Source organism: Zeus faber (genome assembly GCF_960531495.2).
Source record: "Zeus faber genome assembly, chromosome: 19".
Lineage (NCBI taxonomy): Eukaryota > Metazoa > Chordata > Actinopteri > Zeiformes > Zeidae > Zeus > Zeus faber.
The window spans coordinates 17,868,862-17,890,321 of record NC_137206.1 but is presented as its reverse complement, the minus strand read 5'-3'; the positions used below and the strand labels follow the sequence as shown (position 1 = coordinate 17,890,321).

Below are 21,460 nucleotides of genomic sequence, written 5' to 3'. Positions count from 1 at the left end.
CTTTACAAAATCTGGCTCGACACTGAAGTCTTCCCAAAAGATGGCTGTCGCAAACAACTTGTAAACAGTTTTATCAACAGTCTTACAGCACTTACAGCAAAATACAAATCAGCTAAAGTAAGAAAAGCACCTGTTTCATTCAAAATGTTTTTAAACACAAAACACAATTTGTGCCACTAAAGAGAAAGTAGACAAACCAACAACGAGGAAATGGAATGTTCAAAAAGTAAGCCGACCGCCATGTTTCCGTACAAAAAGGGGAGTTTGAGTTGTTGTTCTTCGCAACAAAAGGCAAAACGGGATTGGACAGTGCATTCAAAAGACAAGCACACCATGCACTTGATGGAAATAGGAGTCGGTTTGGTCACTTAGCATACTTTGTGCATAGTTATAAGGCATCAGTCGTGCAGTCCTCCAGGTTGCATGGGACTATATTGAGACATTCTAGGTAGAGAGTCTCCTTCAGCAGAAGTGATTCCAGCCAGCCGTCCCCCACCTCCCCCTCTCCGTAAGAGATTGGCAAAACCCTGAGCGAGTAGATTTGCGTGGAGTGGAGTTCCAGGCGACGTGCGAGCGGAATGAATAACTGATCACAGGTGCCAGCAGCTCGACCGGCATCCGCAAAACCGCTAAATGTCCCCTCCGGGGCAGGAAAAGTATGAAACGCTCTGTGTGTTTCCGGAGACCTACACAGAGCGACTCCAGAAGCCGCGCGCCCCCGAGCATCGTCATTTCGGGAGTGCAGTGAATGGAATCGGCGCAAAATGTTTTGAGTTTCTTATGGCATCTGGTGTATGACTAAGGTTCCGCTCATGGCTTAGACAGTGGATTGACAGTTGAAAGGAGTGGTTCTTCACATCTGTGCTTAGAAGGCAAACCATGAAGCCAACGCAATTCAATTCACTTCAGTTCTAAGGGCAACGACAACAACAAAGAACGAACAAGGAGATGCGTAAACAGTCTTTGTAGAGGCAGCAAAAGGACTGGGCTTGTCACATTTTTTTTTTTTTTTTTTTTTCTCTCTTTACATAAGGAAGAATCTTCATTACAAAAATGCAACATACTGTATTATAAGTCTTAGGACAGTTTCACATCCAAATACTCGAGTTGTCTCAGTGAGATCAGTTCAAATCATTCTTCAAATCTTGGTTTTTAAATGGCACTTCAAAACACCATGAAAAGTGTGTTCGTCGCTACCCATCTGTTTATTCCCTTAGATATGCCAACCCCCCGAAATATAGTGGTATGTTCAGCCAGTGATGCCAAAACTACAGTGGACAAATAAATAAAACCAAAAGCAAATAAAAAGAAAATACAGCAGTAACCAAATGAGGTATCTATGTATTGCTCTATGCAAAAAAAAAAAAAAAAAAAAAAGAATTTAAAATTAAATAAATTAAATAAAATCAGTGGTTTGTCAGGATGGGAAGCCAAAGCAACAAAAAAAACATACATTTATGGTGTTGGGGACAGTTTGCAGACCACACTCCTGGATCCCTGGGCCCCCGACCCCACCCCCGCAGCCCCCAGTGTGTGGTGCGGCCCTGAGGCCTGTTTCAGAGGCCAGGGGTCAAGAGGCAGGGATAAAAAAAAAAATAAAAAAAAGCAAAGGGCGAACACAGAGTGTCAGGATTCCCTGCTTCCCTGAGGTATTTCTTTGGAGCCGCCGCCTCCTCCTCCGGCGGCGGCTGCTGCTGCTGCTCTGCTGTTCTCGGGCTGGGCGCCGGCGCCGGACGCCCCCGGCTCCTGCTCCTCAGGACCGGCGCTCTGCTCCTGCTGCAGGCTGTTCCAGCTGGCCTTGTTCAGGCCCAGGTGGCCCAGCATGGTCTGGGACAGCCGTGTGTCCGAGAACCGGGCCCACTCCACGAACAGAGGCTCCACCACGTAGATCATGAAGCCTGGAGGAGGAGAGGAAGACGGAGGTTAAGAGTCGGGGAGGACGGCAACCCGGGACGAAGGCCGTGGAGAATGAACAGCGCCGCTACTCGCCGATTTGAATGTTGCCGACTGTGTTGGCGCTTCTGTCGCAGAGTGGGCTGACTTCAAGTTTGTGCTTCTTCTCAATGTCACCTGTGGAACGACAGCAATTACGAGAAGTCAACAAAACGATGGTGGGGGGCGGGGTGAGAGTCGTAGTTGAAGCCAAAAAAACTGAAGACGGGAGACTGGAAACGACCTTGCTGGAAGAACTCCTCCGTCACCTTCTCACTCCACTGCTTGCTCAGATCCCAGGGTCTGCAGGGGTTGCAGATGTCCGCGCACTTCAGAGCCATCTGCGTGGCGCACAGAAACAAAACGTGGATATATTACATCATATCATATCATATATATATATATATATATATATATATATTTTGTGGGATGCAGTCGTGGGGAGCGGCTGCTGACCTGCAGGGCGAAGTGGCGGTGGCCTGCGCTGCTCAGACACAGGTCCTCCTGGTCCAGGTGGGTGCGGAACTTGGACAGGTATTCGTTCTGTTTGTTGATGTCCGTGGCCAGGATCAAGGAGCCCAGCTGCCTCTCCATGTTCAGGCTGTCGATTCAAAATGCAGAGGAAAATTACGATAAAGGGAATAAATGCGTGCGCGATACAAATAAATCGCACGGGTTTCAATTTCCAAATCGATTTAAAAAAATTGGCGCGTTTCAACATTTTGTTCATTTTGAATGAAACCAAGATCGCGAATCATGCCTGTTCGGAACTCGGTCGCAGGGCCAGTGCATGCCCGTTCGGGATTATCGAAGGAGAGACCGACAGACAGACACTCCTCCCTTTATGATTGCGGACATAAGTGACCCGGTCGCAGAGCTTCCGCCCGCTGCTGTGGCTGGGTTGAGCTGAACGGCTTGCTTGTTGTGTATTAATATTACACATGTCGCGTGTCCAACTTGCACTAAATTTGACACTGCACGTCCTTGGGTCCCCGACAATACACCCCTCCCCCTGAGTTCGGATGAGCACCTGTCCCGTCCCACACGCTGGCTCCAGACCTCACACTGACCTGTCCTCGGGGGGCAGGTGGGAGAACAGCCCCGTCTCTCGCAGCAAGCCCACGGCCGACTTCCAGTGGTGGTTCTCCAGAACCGAGGTATTCTGCACGTCGGGAGAAAGAAGGAACACTCGGTGCTCAGGTGCACAAAATGTTACCCCCCGCACGGGTTTATTTTATTTTTTTTTTCCCCACGAATTAGAAAAACGGATCAAACGGCACAGACGGTGGCCGGGACATCATGACTCGCGTTTGGGGGAAAGAAGGGAAGAATATGAAAAGAGAGGCTCGTTTTTGAATTTCAGCCAAAGCGTCAAGACTTTAAAAATTCTCGTCTTCGACGTAAAACACTCGTTTCTGTCCTGATAAGCGTGGGCGCAGGTCGACTTGAGGGATGTTTGGCCAATCCACCGCAGACAATTCAGACACTGGAAACGTCGTCGCCATTTTCCAACTAATAGAGGAAAAGGAGCAGGGGATTGTAGTAAGGTGCAAACTGTGTGTGGGAGACAAGCGCCTCTCTACGGCCAAAAATACCACATTTCAAGAAACACCTTCACCGCGGTACAAGCAGGGCAGTGTTAAGCTCAGCGGCGGGAAAATATCTCAGCCTAAAAATTGTTTTTTTTCCCCTCTTACCAGCACAAGACAAACGGCTCCAAACTCTTACAAATGGTAAAACCAAACGTAATGGAAGAGCAGTCGTGTAGCTGTTCTTGTCAAGTGAACCAGGGGTTCTCAACCGGTCCTGCCTCAGGGTCCAAATTAGTCGCTCTGTCGTTGAGTCATGACCCAAGCCAATTTTAAGATTTGAGCCATTCTAATGTATCTCACAAAATGAATAGCGGACTAACCCACGATGCTTAAGCTTTAAAAGCCTTTCCATCGCCTTTCCCCAAATCTGGCCACAGCCATGTAGGCCGTTAAGTTCTCACCCTGTAGAGGGTCGCTAGGTAGTGGTCTGTCTTGATGAGGAAGGGCTGGTTCACCCCCGGATGGTCCAGGTCGTGGGTGGCCGCCGCCAGCAGGCCCAGCAGGATGTCGCAGGACGTCAGGGATTTGGAGAGCTGCGCAGCGAGACGGAACAATCAAGCGTGAATTTCATGCCGACGCGGAAGTTTTCCCCGCGCGCCTTCGTCTAGAGAGCGGGCTCCTCACCGCGGGTTCCCTCAGGTAGCAGTACATGGCCTGCGTGACGTCTGCGGCGTGCACGCTGTTGTGGTAGGGGTTGTCGCTGTGGTAGTCCTCCTGCACCATCACCAGGAACCGCCAGAGCTTCACCATGTCCAGCTGGAAGAGCTCTACCAGCCCGTACTGGTTCAGCAGGTGGAAGGTCAGCGTGATCAGGCTGTTTCCTGAACAGCCGAAGAACAATTCAGCCACTTTGCTTATGACTGTAATGTCTGTTTTTGATTTAGAGATCAGCTTTTATGATTTGATTTGATGTATTCCTATATTTAAATAAATGCTCAGAACATGCAATTCTAATGCCCTCCAAAAGATGGCGCCATTGGTGATTCAGTGATCAGCTGGTGGGAGGACAGCCTGTGAGTTTGCTGATTCTATTGTCAGTGCTCTAAAGTGGCGTTACCACAACAAAACACATTCCACGTCCAGAGAACTAAACTTAGCTTCTGCCCGACGTGTGATATTATCTTTGCAGCCATTTTACTCACCGTTTGTCAACCTGTCGAAAAGGAAAATGTCAAAATTCCAGCTCCCAACCTTTTCCAGCATGCACTGCAGGAAATAGAAAATAGGATAGACAATATTTAGAATCAGTCGTGTCACTTAATTTCTCTCTCACACACACACACACACACACACACACACACACACACACACACACACACACACACACACACACACACACACACACACACACACACACACACACACACACACACAAACACACACAGCACCAGTACAATGCATAACATCATGCAGGTACAGGTCAGCAGCGTCAGTAAGTGTTCACATCAACCCTCACAGTGGGGAAAAAAATGGGATCTGTGGTTTCAACCCTGGCATGATTGTTGGTGCCAGACAGGCTGGTTTGAGTATTTCTCCAACTGCTGATCTCCTGGGATTTTCATACACAACAGTCTCTAGAGTTTACTCAGAATAGGGCGACAAACAAAAAACATCCGGTGAGCAGGAGTTCTGCGGAAAGAAAGGCCCTGTTGATGAGAGAAGTCAATGGAGAATGGTCAAACTGGTTGGAGCTGACAGAAAGGCTACGGTAACTTAGATAACCACTCTTTACTATTGTGGTGAGCAGAGAACCATCTCAGAATGCACTACACGTGGAACCTTGAGGCGGATGGACTACAATAGCAGAAGACCGTGTCGAGTTTCACTTCTGTCAAAGCTGAGGCTGCAGTGGGCACAGGCTCACCAAAACTGGACCGTTGAAGACTGGAAAAACGTAGCCTGGTTTGATGAATCTCCAATTCTGCTGAGGCACACACATGGCAGGGTCAGAATTTGGCGCCAACAGTATCAATCCATGGACCCAACCTGCCTTCTGTCAACAGTCCAGGCTGGTGGTGTAATGCTGTCAGGGATTTTTTCTTGGCACACTTTGGGCCCGTTAATCCCAATCAATCATCACTTGAATGCCACGGCCTATTTGAGTATTGTTGCTGACCATGTGCATCCCTCCATGGCCACAATTTACCAATCTTCTAATGTCACAAAGCAAAAGTCGTCTCAAACTGCTTTCAGGAACATGACAGTGAGTTCAATGTTCTTCGGTGGCCTTCCGGGTTACCGCATCTGAATCCAATTGAACACTTTTGGGATGTGATACAACAGGAGATTCGCAGCATAAATGTGCAGCTGACAAATGTGCAGAAATTGAGTGATGCAATCATGTCAACACGGAGCAGAATCTCAAAGGAATGATTCCAACATCTTGTGGAATCCCTGCCAAGAGGAATCATGGATGTTTTGAGAGCAAGGGGAGGCCCTACCCAGTATGAGTATAGTGTTCCTAATAAAGTGCTCAGTGAGGGTGTGCACATGCACGCACGCAAGCACAGATGTGTGAGGGTGGTCTTCTTACTCGGGCTTGTCCCGTGTAGTCCTCATCCAGGATGTGGAGGGGGATCTGCTGTGGCGTTCCGCGGAGCAGGCGGGACGAGTGCAGGTACCTCTGGAAGCTGAGCAGCCGGTGGACCCTCCGTCCAGGGACATCGCCCGCCGAGCCGGACCACGAGCCCAGACATGCTGCAAGCACAGCAAACACACACATTAGTGGACACACACACCCACACACAAACTTTGCATTGGAAATCCAGCAACAGCATGATTATAATTTTATATATATATATATATATATATATATATATATATATATATATATATAGGCCGTTAGGGACAGTGATGGGAGCTGTGATGAGGGTAATATAGAGTCGCTGCTGGAAACCAAACAAGAACGCAGCGATATACAAACACTCGGGCTGCTGACACAGCCGCCCACTGCTAAGCTTCACGTCTGGGAACACACACTTGTCATGCTTTGTCAGTGGCTACCCGTGCACATGTACGCACACACAACACACGCACGCACGCACACACACACGCAGTCTGAATAAACCAATGGCTGCAATCCAGAAGCACGAAGACCACACACACACACACACACACACACACACACACACACACACACACACACACACACACACACACACACACACACACACACACACACACACACACACACACACACACACACACACCACCGAGTATGGAAGTGGTCTTGACTATCCTGAGTGCGACCTGACCGACCGTTCACACGACACAATAAACAAAGCAAAAAAAAGACCCTTGCATGTGGCTTACACAGGGACACGCCTTGGTCCTTAACGCCATGTGAAATAACTGAGCCTTGCACAAACATCTGTCCAGCGCTCTCTCTCGCTCTGCTTCGTCGTCATCACTGCTAGGGGGGTTGGGGGGGGGGGGGGGGGTTGCTCGGAGTCTATACTCACTGTGCAGAGTTCGGAAGTCAATACAAAGGTACGGGTGGGAGCTCCTTCGTTCCGGTTCAAATCCGACCTGGCTTCTCACTCTCACATCTCCTAGAGGAAATCAACACACACTTCCTCAAAAGACATGGCGCGGCGAGAGCGATGAGTGTCCGCTTGCGTCAGACCCAAATCAATTCATATTTGCAAATTAATCAGTAACTATTGGTGGTGGGTTTGTCCCGGAGGAGCCAATATGGGGGGAGCTCATCACAAAGAACTTTGAGGTGAAATCCAAACATGACAGATGCAGAAGCAGATTTTAAAATAAATAAATAAATAAATAAATAAATAATTATTTGCAAATACTACATGATTCATGTCTGGGTCGTATCACAAGTCAAACAGTTCGACAGAAACCAACAACCAGGTTTTCCCACAGCAATATCATTCGATGTGCAGATCAGGTCGGTGTACACAACACTGATCTGGCAGCGGCAGCGTGTTGTTCCAGCGATCAAGGTGCTAAACAGGGCAGCGACACGCTCCCATCGTGGCGTTTCAGATTAGGACGTGATTCAAAGCCAAACAGTCAAAGTGTATTTTTCGCCGTCCGGCACGTTACTTACTTGCAAACAGCTGTTTGAATACTATACAAGCTCCAATTACATTACATACAATTACATTCATCATAACTTTCGACATTATACAGACATGCTGCACGTAAAACATCAAGAATAGAGCAAACGGGATCCAGGTCTGTGGCATATTTCATGTGAGGGAAACTGTTGCGACAGCGTAAAACCCAAAAATTCTTGCTCTCGCGAGTAGGGGAGGATTGCGTGTGTAAATATGGATTTCGGTGCACGTGCGCACACATCTGTCACGGCGGGCAGATGTGTGCATTTTGCACGGGCACGTGCCTTTGAGATTGGTGTGATTAGTGTGTGTTTTAAGGGGGCTTCTACGGGTTGAATATAGGCCAGGTCATTATTCCTGATGTGGCCGATGCCGCTTGAAAGCAAAGCGGCATTAACTTCGCCCCCTGATCCCTGGCACCGGCAAATCCCAGCCTCCCTCTTCCTCCCTCATACTTAGTATAATGTAAAATCTACTGAGACAGATGCTTCTTTCCAGTGACGTACGAGGCTGCCATTATACTTGCCCGCAGTAAAATGATTAAAAAGCTAAAGCTTCTTCTGTAAGCTCAATACTTCTGTGCCCAGACGCACGTGGCAGCCGGCAACTGTGGATATTACCGAGCTGGCAATAAACATCGACATGGCATTAACAGTTAGTAGCTCAAACAAAAAAACACAACCCTACAAACAAACATACATACATACATACATACATACATACATACATACATACATACATACATACATACATACATACATACATACATACATACATACATACATACATACATACATACATACATACATACATACATACATACATACATACATACATACAGTGGGGCAAAAAAGTATTTAGTCAGCCACCAATTGTGCAAGTTCTCCCACTTAAAAAGATGAGAGAGGCCTGTTATTTTCATCATAGGTAAACCTCAACTATGACCCTATAACTATGACTATAAACCCTTTGTTTGCAATGACAGAGGTCAAAGGTTTTCTGTAAGTCTTCACAAGGTTTTCACACACTGTTGCTGGTATTTTGGCCCATTCCTCGATGCAGATCTCCTCTAGAGCAGTGATGTTTTGGGGCTGTCGCTGGGCAACACGGACTTTCAACTCCCTCCAAAGATTTTCTATGGGTTGAGATCTGGAGACTGGCTAGGCCACTCCAGGACCTTGAAATGCTTCTTACGAAGCCACTCCTTCGTTGCCCGGGCGGTGTGTTTGGGATCATTGTCATGCTGAAAGACCCAGCCACGTTTCATCTTCAATGCCCTTGCTGATGGAAGGAGGTTTTCACTCAAAATCTCACCATACATGGCCCCATTCATTCTTTCCTTTACATGGATTAGTCGTCCTGGTCCCTCTGCAGAAAAACAGCCCCAAAGCATGATGTTTCCACCCCCATGCTTCACAGTAGGTATGGTGTTCTTTGGATGCAACTCAGCTTTCTTTCTCCTCCAACCACGACAAGTTGAGTTTTTACCAAAAAGTTACATTTTGGTTTCATCTGACCATATGACATTCTCCCAATCCTCTTCTGGATCATCCAAATGCTCTCTAGCAAACTTCAGACGGGACTGGACATGTACTGGCTTAAGCAGGGGGACACGTCTGGCACTGCAGGATTTGAGTCCCTGGCGGCGTAGTGTGTTACTGATGGTAGCCTTTGTTACTTTGGTCCCAGCTCTCTGCAGGTCATTCACTAGGTCCCCCCGTGTGGTTCTGGGATGTTTGCTCACCGTTCTTGTGATCATTTTGACCCCACGGGGTGAGATCTTGCGTGGAGCCCCAGATCGAGGGAGATTATCAGTGGTCTTGTATGTCTTCCATTTTCTAATAATTGCTCCCACAGTTGATTTCTTCACAACAAGCTGCTTACCTATTGCAGATTCAGTCTTCCCAGCCTGGTGCAGGTCTACAATTTAGTTTCTGGTGTCCTTTGACAGCTCTTTGGTCTTGGCCATAGTGGAGTTTGGAGTGTGACTGTTTGAGGTTGTGGACAGGTGTCTTTTATACTGATAACGAGTTCAAACAGGTGCCATTAATACAGGTAAAGAGTGGAGGACAGAGGAGCCTCTTAAAGAAAAAGTTACAGGTCTGTGAAAGCCAGAAATCTTGCTTGTTTGTAGGTGACCAAATATTTATTTTACCGAGGAATTTACCAATTAATTCATTAAAAATCCTACAATGTGATTTCCTGGATTATTTCCCCCCCATTCTGTCTCTCATAGTCGTAGTGTACCTATGATGAAAATACCAGGCCTCTCTCATCTTTTTAAGTGGGAGAACTTGCACAATTGGTGGCTGACTAAATACTTTTTTGCCCCACTGTACATACATACATACATACATACATACATACATACATACATACATACATAAACAGATTCTAAGGACGGGGTTCTGTGTGAAAGCTACAGGGAACGGAATTCGGACCAAATCATTCGCTGAGATCGGAACGCTCTGACCCGCTTCAACCATAGGGCTCCATTTCATGCTCCCTACCTACTCGCAACGCGTCACAACATACCCGGCAATCTGAGACGAAGGACTAAAACCGTCAGGATGACGAGGGTTCGGACTCCCGGTTACTATCCTGTTTCCAGGAACCGACCCGACGCTGACAGATCCGTGCGGGGTGCCAATCTCTCTGGGAGGGCGCTCAGTCATGTCCGCGGGCGGCCCCTCGTTGGGATGGAAAACGGCGCTATCTTCCCGGCTATTATCGGCAATAACGTCGCCGATAGGGCGGCCATGTTTCCCCCCAACAGCTCGCGGCCTAAGCTGGCTGTTTACGGGATACGTTTGACTCAATCTGCTCATCTGAGTTTTAAGCCAGAACCAGACCGGACGGAGACAAATACAAATGCAGCCGCACACTCAGCTGGACATGTGCGCCGGAACACGTATACGAGCGCGCGCGCGCGCACACAACGCACCATCATACACACTCATACACTGACACAACCGCACACACCTTTTCGGAACCCTCTAGTGTCCCCTGAAGCGGGCTCTGAATCAAATCTCCGCCTCTTAGCAAATCTGATCAAAATTCAAAGAAACGCTTAACACTGCAGACGCAGACACGAACCAAAGCCTATTGTGATTGAGAGATTAACAAAAGGCCAGAGATTGAGTGGACTGTGAACACAGTCAGACTCTAGTGTGTCCCCATCTCTTGCTGCTCTGCTCGCTCCCTCCCTCTCCGAATCCACCTTTCCCTGCTCCCCATCTCACTGCCGCCTAACACATTGGGTAATAGTCCCTGGACAACCCTGACAAGATACATCTCTCGTCAAGCCGAGGTGTGTGTGTGTGTGGTGACACTGGGAAACCCTTACCTAGCATGCGAATATACAGCGCTGTTTGGTCCGAACTGTCATAGGAGATGGCCCCCCGTCTCTGCAAAGAGAAACAAAAAAAAGAAATATACCTTTTATATTAAAAATAAATACACACAAAAATTTATATACATTTATTTGCATAAAAACCTTAACCAAACACACAAAGGTGATTCTATGCACTGGATGAGTAAAGCGAAAAGGTGTGGTCATAAATATGCTCGTATGGCTGTGGGTGTGTGCGTGTCTGAGGAAAGTTAAGAGTCCTGTATCATTGGTACCATGTTGTTCTGTCTGTGCATGTAAGTGCATTTGTAGACACATTTTCAGCAGATCTGTCTTTTCTGATTAACATGTTCCAGCTGCGTATCAACTGGTTGATATGACGCGAGCGAGCGAGCGGACACACACGCACACACGCACACACACACACAAGCAAATACGACGGAATAACCGCAATTGACGGCTCGCAGTTCTCTCTCTGTGGTAGTGCCAGGGTATAATAAGAGGTCCCAAAGGAGAGCCTCCAGAGAGAGAGAGAGAAAAAAAAAAAAAAAAAAAAGGGATTGTTTAGGCCAGGGGAGATGAAACCTTTGGAGTTAATCACACCTCATTTCCCAGTGTAATAACCCCCACCTCGACCCCCTTCACCCCCGGCAGACACACGCACATGCACGGGCACAATAAATCTTGGTAATCACCAAAGGAGTGCGCGCGGCTGACTCCCAGACGCTCCCCGAGCTCACTGAGGCTGCAGGATCCCCAGGAGATGGGAGGAGGAAGGGGTCACGGAGCAGGAGTGGGGGAGCGGGGACGCACTCTGCGCCACATCCAAGTTCTTAAAGTGTTTAGTGGGTGTAGTCAAAGCAAGCAAATAAGGGGCTCACCCGCACCCTGTTCAAGAAAATCTAACTATTCTAATCCGCCGCATGTCCCTTCTCATCTGACAGGGACACGCGAGTGCAAAGAGAATCCACTTTTTTCAGACTTTCCTACGTTTTTATTTATTATTATTTTTTTAAACTGGCCCAATGTGCCCTGGGTCTGATCATCTGATACCAAACACCCTTGATAGTGTAGGTGTCCGTTGTGTATTTTAGACAGCAGATGATATTGTGCAAGAAGGGACGTTCTGAAGTAGTCGGCGGGATGCACAGACAGACAACAGACTGATCACAGTCTAGTTGAAGGAATCCAAAAATGAATAAACCTCCAAATGCAAGAATTAGTCAAATGAGCCCTCTAGACTGGTGTAGACCAGGCCAGCTGTCTGCTAGTCTTGTCCAGAAGAAAGATATTTATAATTGTGGCTTTATTTGATTTTAATTAACATATATCACTGCATGTTGGAAGGGAGGAGCAGTGACGCTCACACAGTCAACATCATTTATCGATTTTAATTCATTTTTAGGAAGAGGCAACATTCTTTCGAGCCGCTACATGGGAACCCGAGGCAGACGGCAGAGCAGGCCACCGTTTTAAAGACATTGGCGTCCAGCCGTGCCACCAGCGGTGGAGGGAGCTGTCAACACTTCAAATCCGTCCCTGCAGCGGCGACCGGAGCCCGAGTATCCAATGTGCATCAATTATCGCGAGTGCACCTCTTCTCGGCACCGCTGTCGGGCGTGTGCGTGACTCCTCGGCAGACACCAGCTGCCGGCGGGCCCATTAGGGTAGTGGCGGTATTAGAGGGCAGGGCCCGAGGAGTCGCTCAGGTTGCACCGCCGACAGACAGCTGCGGGGAGGCGAGACAGAGGTCCCTCCTGGGGGCTCCCTCAGCTAGGGTTTCCATTTCTACGCGCAGTGTGAATGACTGGCTTATGAGCTCATTGTAGCCCGCCGTCGCGCCAGCGGATTGATTGATTGAGTGGCCGGCTCACCGACTGGCAGACACACTGTCTGTACTGCACGCCTGACTTGCTGGCAGACATAACTCACCAATCGGCTCGCTGACGGGCCAGTACGGGCGGCACGGTTCAATGTGCACTGCCAGGATGTCCGCATGCCAGCCGATCCCTGACGTCAGTCAACTCCTTTACGACTACCCCGTTTTCATTTTGTCGGCACCGCCTAGCCCTTTACCGCTCCTTTTCTTTATCCCTCAACGCCATTTTCCCTTGCCCACGCCATGAAAGACAAACATTTTAAAGCTTCTTTCTGCACATATGCACTTTCAAAAGGCTCCCAAACCATCTCCCCCATGCAAGGGGTCATTCACAAATTTGTGCAAAACATCGAAAATGGTGTCAGTGGCTAAAAGCGATTGGAACAACCCGGAAGATATCGACGATGATAATGAAGCTGTGTCTTGTTGCCGTCACAGCAACACGCCTCATCACACACACACACACACACACACACACACACACACACACACACACACACACACACACACACACACAATTTTTTCTACCAGCTAACAAACAGCTTGACTCAGAGTGGGTAATCTGCAAAGCTGTATTTTAGTGTCAACAGGCCTCTGTGTTTACACACAGCACTGGTGGTTAGTGTGAATAATTGTGACTGTGTGTATGTGTGTGTAGAAAGGGGTTGGCTACTGACTACAAAATACGTGGGCACTACACAATGCTGGCACTAAGTCTCAGGACTGAAAAGTCGCTCTGCTTGCCAACGCCTGCCCAAACACCCCTCTAAACTATAACACACTGGACAGGTGATGAGGCGGTACCCGGTCAGTAGTAAATGGAGACACAGATACGTTTCACCTTGGGAGCAGTTGGGAAACGGTGAGTAGGGCAAGCGCTTCAAAGCCACATCAGCGCTGTGACAGCAGAAGTAAGTCACACTTTACCCTTCAGATGGCTGGCCCATGCCACACACACACGCACCACACCTCCCAGTGCGTGCGCACGCGCGCACGCACGCACACACGCACACCATAGCAGTGAATTGACAAGGAACCCAGCAATAGAAACAAACAAACGACGATTTGCAGCCACCATCTTGCCAGCATATTTTTATTTTTGCCAATGTAAATCTGCCGCCAGTGGTCTGCAAGGCAGCAGAACAGGGTCGAGCAAAAGATTTAGCTTGTTTACAGGTGAGCAGTCCCAGCCGACTTTTAGGACACTTCCTCCCATTTTTCAACTGATTAACTACTAGTGCATGCCCGTTCAAAATGTAAGACTTTAAGACGTCGTCAAAATGTCAATGATTTAGTGATGTGCTCCACAACGGAAGATGAAACTGCCGGTTACAATCATGCGCCGGGGATAGACAGACTTTGTGACTCAGTCACAGAGCCCTGAAGCCCCGCCCCCACTGTTCGCTGTTTATTGAAAATTTATTAATATTATGCGTGTCGGGTGTTCAAATTCCAAAGTCGACACTGCATGACCTTAGTTGACCAGCAATACACCCACAGAGTGTGAAGTAGTTCGGATGAACAGTTGGCGAGATAATCAAAGGACAGCCATACAGACAGACAGTCTTTCCTTTATAGTTAGATTAGATTAGATGAACGTTAGTCCTGTTGTTGGAATGTGTGAGACGCTTCGCTCAAAAGGAGATACAATCTGCCGGATTCCACGTATGCTCCTTCTCGTTTCGTTCTGGTTTTAATCTCCCAGACGTCTCTCCGCCAGGGGTCCCAATGGCCGGGTTCCTAAGGTCACAGGGGCCGTGCCATCTTACAACCTCAAGGCTTGAATATTCAGTCTCCCTGGCTCCTTCTATAAATGCTTTAATAAATACAAACGGCGGTCAAATGCTCAGTAATGCGACGTGAGGTTTTCCTTTAGTGGAGTAAGTCTCGTGCACAGCGCAGCTCATTTGCACATTTCCCCATTTCGGCAGCAGTGATAAAGCCGGACTTCCTCATATCGTCCTTCATAAAGACACAGTTGTGGCTGGGGGAAGGGGTGGTGTGGTGGCCGGGCGAGGACAAAAAGAAAGCATTCCCATAAACCTTCGACAAATCAGGCAGAGAAAAGAAACGGGAAAGAAAAAAAGAAAAAGAAAAGAACAAACAAAAAAAAGGGTTAACACTCGAAACATGCGAACATACACAAACACACAATCTCATAAGGGCACTGAGGCAGCTGGACTTCATAAACTGAAAGCTTCCTTCTGAGTTCTGACCTCTCGCAGCGCTGCGCTGTGTGGGACGGCACATTCCAGTAAGTGAGTGTGAGGCCATAAACATGGACTTTACTGCACAGGTTTTCAGAGAGTGAAAGCGTGTGTGTGTGTGTGTGTGTGTGTGTGTGTGTGTGTGTGTCTGCTCAGCGTGCAGCAGCCTCTACTTACACAAGCCACAGATTGAGTCTACCTACTGCTAACAGTGTTTTATGAGAACACTCTTCACTTTGACACACTCCAGCTCCGGTGAGGGAGGGGCGGGGACTGGGAGGGCCCCAGAGCCTCCGAGGCGAGGCGGGCGAGGCCGGGGGAACCAAGCAGCGGTGGTATTGTATCGCCACAGAACCAGGGCACTCTGCTCGTTCGGTAGTAATAACATCACTAGTGGTGTTTTTCTTCTACAAAGTTAAGTGTCATAAATTGATTTGAGGATTATTTACACAGAGTGCTTTAGGGGAGCCTTGTGTTAACGTGCTTTTTAGAGGCGCTTTCTAAGAACAACAGAGCGACTGTGTGGGGAGGACCCTGCGATGGAATTGTATTCATTTCAGGGATCATCCCTGGGCTCCAGTTGCTTACGTGGGCCTGCTTAACGTCCTCCTATTCAAACCTTCGCAGGAGAGAAAATGAAAAACAGGTTTGTAGCCAGCCCGCCTCGGGGAAACTCCTTGTGACATATCCTCGCCGGAAAGACTGTTAATGGATGTGTCAATTAACTTAACAAGCCCTGTGTTTGGTTGGGTGTAAAACTTGTTGAAAGGATTCAGCACCCATGCAGAGCCTCTACAGTAAATGTGATTAATATTCAGGCAGAGCAGTTGGCCCTGACACCGTGTCAGTGTTGATGTGTGGAGCCACATTCTCACAGCCCATTGCACTCAACACTGCAGCACAAAACACAACGGCCATGTGATAAGCCCCCCCCCCCCCCACCCCAACCCCCACCTCCTCGAGAAGCGGTGTGTGTGAGGGAGAAAGAGAGACGGGTAAAGAAAGAAAGCCAGAGAATGTTTTAATTAGGAAGGACGTGAGGTTTGTTTGAGTTGTGTTTATTAACTAAGGAATGCATTTCCATTTGAGTAAACCCCCTTGCGGGAGATTTTCTGCAGAAACATAAAAACGTGCGGTGCGCGGGGGGCTGGGGTGGGTTGAAGTTGTTATTTAAGGTTGTGAAACAACCGGCTCGAAAGTCTGAGCGACTCCTTGAGCATTCTTACCACATCCTGAAACGACGTCAATTCGACGCCTCTTATCAGTCGAGTTGAGATCAGCAAACCCACTCCCCCAGAAAAAGAAGCGCCAGACTGTATTCTCTTATCGGGCCCCAAACAGAAAACACCCAAAGTGCCGAAGGAACGGCGGCTGCCATCTGCTGCTCTCGCTTCATCCTCTGCCTTTGTGCGTCAACACTTTGACCACCGGTGCGCCAGAAAAAGTAGCCCAAGCTGAAGCGGCTCCTTCTAGCGCTGAAGGACAACCACCAGCGTCCTTCTGTTTGGATTTGTTTGAGGACAGAACGCCAAAATGCTTTGTCCAATGGACTTTTCTACTTTTTGTATAACAAGTACCTCTCTCCTCCCTCCTGTATAGCAAAACACCTCTTGCAGTCTTTGCTTTTGCCAATTTCCGTCGGTGCCATAACCCGCAATGTGGCTCAACGTCCTCATCAATATCGCACATCTGTTTATTGATTTTTGCATCTGAATTGCATTTATTCTATTGTTTTTAAAACAAATGGGAAGTCCACAACCTTATCGCAGAAGCCCCTGCCACCAAATAAAAAAAAATAAAAAAGGTACAGCCAGTAAGGTACACACAACTTGTACTGTATGGCTGGAGGTACACAATAAGTCACATGCGGTGGTGTCCACCTACCTGTTAGTGCTTGTGGGAACTTGTGCGTGTGTTGGCTGTTCTGCACACATGCGTGCTAGATGTCAAACCACCTGACTCATTGTTTTGTCCTGCTCCTTGTCCTGTACATAGTGTTTCATAGTGCGCCAATCTAATCTGCCTCACTCCCGTGTTTACCGTTCACTCCTAAATAGCAAAAAAAAAAACCTGCATGTACCTTAACCTACAAGCAATAACTTGAAGTCATTTTTACGCTTAACTTAAGAAACTATCACGAACGAGTGGCCATAAGAGCAGCAAAAGAAACAACGTTGGCTAAACAAACCACCTTATGCAAAAAGGGATCTCAGAACCCCGTCGTCAACAGCATATTTACACCAAATTCACACTCAACCCAGGACCGTAGTGACACATCTCAGAGAAGTTTTCCCATCTTCCCAGTGCGACTCACATGTCCTCTGTTTACAAGAGGAAATGTCTTCATCTGAGAGGGAATGAAGAACGGGGGAGGGGGAGAGAGCGCGAGAGAGAGCTTGTGTCTGAGCGGAACGAGATAGCCGGAGAATGAGAGACTGAAACTCTGACCATCTGCGAGTCTGGCCGTGGGCCAAACCACTGCCCCCAGAGCCCAGGCACATGCCGAACTGCCTCTTTCTGCAACGCTTCCATAAACAACACTTCTGTGGAACCACACACACACACACACACACACACACACACACACACACACACACACACACACACACACACACACACACACACACACACACACACACACACACACACACACACACACACACACACACACACACACACACACCCCCCTTATGTCCATACACATATTTAGAGTGGGATCGCTCCGTAACAAAGGGCTGGATGAGTGTCCTAGGAGCATGCGCCAGTGTATGCATATAGCCAGTTCCATCATAGCCACTGGATACCCTCACTGAGCACTTTATTAGGAACACTATACTCATACTGGGTAGGGCCTCCCTTTGCCCTCAAAACATCCATGATTCCTCTTGGCAGGGATTCCACAAGATGTTGGAAACATTCCTTTGAGATTCTGCTCCGTGTTGACATGATTGCATCACTCAATTTCTGCACATTTGTCAGCTGCACATTTGTGCTGCGAATCTCCCGTTGTATCACATCCCAAAGGTGTTCAATTAGATTCAGATGCGGTGACCAGGAAGGCCACTGAAGAAAATCAAACTCACTGTCATGTTCCTGAAAGCAGTTTGAGACGACTTTTGCTTTGTGACATGGTGCATTATCATGCTGGAAGGAGCCATTAGAAGATTGGTAAATTGTGGCCACGAACAGATGCACATGGTCAGCAACAATACTCAAATAGGCCGTGGCATTCAAGTGATGATTGATTGGGATTAACGGGCCCAAAGTGTGCCAAGAAAAAAATTCCCACACCATTACATCACCAGCCTGGACTGTTGACACAAGGCAGGTCGGGTCCATGGATTGATACTGTTGGCGCCAAATTCTGACCCTGCCATCTGTGTGCCTCAGCAGAAATCGGGATTGATCAGACCAGGCTACGTTTTTCCAGTCTTCAACGGTCCAGTTTTGGTGAGCCTGTGCCCACTGCAGCCTCAGCTTTTTCTTCTTGGCTGACAGAAGTGAAACTCGACATGGTCTTCTGCTGTTGTAGTCCCTCCACCTCAAGGTTTCAAGTGTTGTACATTCTGAGATGTTTCTCTGCTCACCACAATAGTAAAGAGTGGTTATCTGAGTTACTGTAGCCTGTCAGCTCCAACCAGTCTAGCCATTATACGTTGACCTCTCTCATCAACAAGGCCTTTCTGTCTGCAGAACTGGATGTTATTTGTTTTTCGCACTATTCTGAGTAAACTCTAAAGGCTGTTGTGTGTGCAAATCCCAGGAGATCAGCAGTTATACAAATACTCAAACAATCATGCCACAGTCTAAAACACCGAGATCACATTTTTTCCCCATTGTGATGGTTGATGTGAACATTAACTGAAGCTGCTGACCTGTACCTGCATGATGTTATGCATCGTACTGCTGCCACACGATTGGCTGATTAGATTGCATGAAGAAGTAGTTGTTCATGTGACCCTTATAAAGTCCTCAGTGATTGTAAATCTGTTGCCAAATAACTTCCTGTTGATTTATCCAGCCTCTCGTCTTCACAGTTTAGTTCGACACCAAAATGTGTTATTCCGCTTCTCATCCATTTCGCCAAACAATAAAATAAATGCAATGTTTCACTGGAACTGTACTTAACACCAGAAATCCTGGTGCGTTACCAGGAAAACTTTCACAACAACAAAGAGCACAACTAGAAAATCCCAATAAATAAAACCCCTTGAAGGAAAGGCAAGCACGACAAGGAAACAATGGTGTTCAGCTGAATTTGTACATTTCGGAAGTGCAATCTATTCTATTTATTTGTATTTTTTTAACGGATTATGGGGACGCTCTCTGAAGACAGTCAGCCAGCCTATGACCCTACGATACTTCCATTAGAACGACTAACGCGGTGGGGGTGGGATGACCGGGGGAAGGGCGTGGAGGATCAGGAGACGGACGGGTAGACACGTGTGTCAGTAGAGGCTTGTCTCGACAGCGTATCCAACATTCCACGATTTCTGATGGAACGTCGGTCTTCGGCGAGCCGAAGGACCGGCCCGGGGCCCAAAAAGAACGGGCGCGACTGGAGGGGGGTTTTTACAGAGCAGCTGCACATCAGTGCTTGGAGCGTCCAAGGAGCTGCCCCGTGACATTGGGGTGGCTTCAAAGCAGAGACACACATGGATGGTTATGTGGAGTTATGGTGAACTGGACAAAAGGCTTATGGACGGTCACACACACACACACACACACACACACACACACACACACACACACACACACACACACACACACACACACACACACACACACACACACACACACACACACACACACACACACACACACACACACACACACACGACCCTCCCCCGGAAAGACAAGAGTATTCTGTATTTTGTTATGCCGCTTTAGTGAAGAGGGGGGAAAAAATGCTTTTATGTTCTGAGGAGTCACTGAGGTGAAACGTGACTCAATATGACGTTTGACTGTGTTCGGGATGCAGGCACATGTGGGTTAGAGTTAGTGAAGCAAGTGTACTGGACAAAAGGTTAATGGATGCTACACCAGCGGAGACATGCTGAGGCGCACACAAACAACAACACCGACGGCTGGGCCAACACTTTGGTGATACGGTACACTGGTGAGGATGTGAGAGCCCAGAAGTCGTATCAGACCAACTTTTATCCTGCCACCAGAAAAAAAAATGGGGGACTATTGGCGGAAAAAGTTTAACACTTTAAGTGATTAGGACGATCGAGAATGCCTTGATTATGCATGTTTGTCTGCAAATGCATCCAGGAAGTTGCAATCATATAGGTTGCAGTTGCGGAACTGTTCCCTGGCATAAATGCAACAGGTCCGGGCCAGACTACAGTATGGAAATGAGGAGCACTGTCACTGAACAGGTCAAAAGTCTGTCAAGAGGACCAATTGTCTTTTGACAACATACTGCATGCTCGTGCTCCTAAACCTGCAGTGTGTGTGTGTGTGTATGTGCGTGTTTGTTTTAGGGCCTGAGAGAGAAGGGAAAAAAAACCAAGCACTTGCCAGATTCCAATGAACCCTTCGCATGTCTAAACCTAAAGGTTGAGGGCCTGTACCATTCCAAAATGCACTGAATGGTTAGAATGAGGGGGTGGGGGTTTTAATGATGGTAAAATGTGGGATCTTCTGCGTGTGCGTGTGTGTGTGTGTTTACCTGTGATAGCTGTCTTGGATCTGGAGCCCCGAACAGGGATGAGCTGGAGCTGAAACTAATGGCTCCCCTTCGGCTGAGGACATGCTTGGGAACCGGCCTGTCTAGAGGCAAAACCGGCAGCTGGTAACATACTTCCATTGAACAGTTGGGGGCTTGATCCAGATAAAAAAAAAAATATTATTAATAATAATAATAATAATAATAATAATAATATAAAAAAAAGTTGAGAAATAATAACAATAATAATAAAAATACAGGAGAAAAAAATGAAGAGGCAAGAAATTAGAGGGGGCGGGAGTCTGTATTGTAGAAAGAACTGTCGTTATTCAGCTCTCAAGGATGTGTTCATAGTGGCGGACCCGGCCAGGTCGCCTCCAGCGGTGACGTTTCCGTTTTTCTTTTCCCTGTTCACATCCGTGGATCTCATCTGATGGGTGTTCACGGCGCTCCTGCCTCCCCCGCTCTTGCTCCGGCTCCTTTACTTTTTACTCAAATCCGGGCCCGCGGTCGACGAGGCCGTGTGGCATTTTCTCAGTCTCTTATGGAAACGCTTCCTCATTTTGGGTCGGGGGGGGGGGGGGGGGGGGGGGGGGTAAACAAGATTAAAAAAAAATGATAATAAAAAATAAAAATGTCCGCATCTCACACGCGTGCCCCCAAATCAAAACAACAAAAAAAAAAAAAAAAAAGGCACGACCGCCCCCCACCCCCACCCTCCTGCACCACCCCCCAAACCAGAAAAAAA

General features: G+C 47.8%; 1 protein-coding gene across 1 annotated transcript; it reads right to left on the bottom strand.

The window, feature by feature from the left end:
- Positions 1 to 1,564: 1,564 nt before the first annotated feature.
- pde7a (phosphodiesterase 7A) lies at positions 1,565 to 21,222 on the bottom strand. Its single transcript, XM_080020616.1, has 12 exons — positions 20,716 to 21,222; positions 10,947 to 11,007; positions 6,986 to 7,075; positions 6,058 to 6,221; positions 4,667 to 4,730; positions 4,149 to 4,345; positions 3,926 to 4,057; positions 2,997 to 3,094; positions 2,389 to 2,533; positions 2,177 to 2,273; positions 1,990 to 2,070; positions 1,565 to 1,898 (listed from the first exon to the last, which is right to left on the bottom strand). Exons 1-12 carry the CDS (start codon positions 20,851 to 20,853, stop codon positions 1,627 to 1,629), a joined length of 1,539 nt encoding a protein of 512 aa, XP_079876742.1. The 5' UTR covers positions 20,854 to 21,222; the 3' UTR covers positions 1,565 to 1,626.
- Between the last annotated feature and the right edge of the window lie 238 nt (positions 21,223 to 21,460).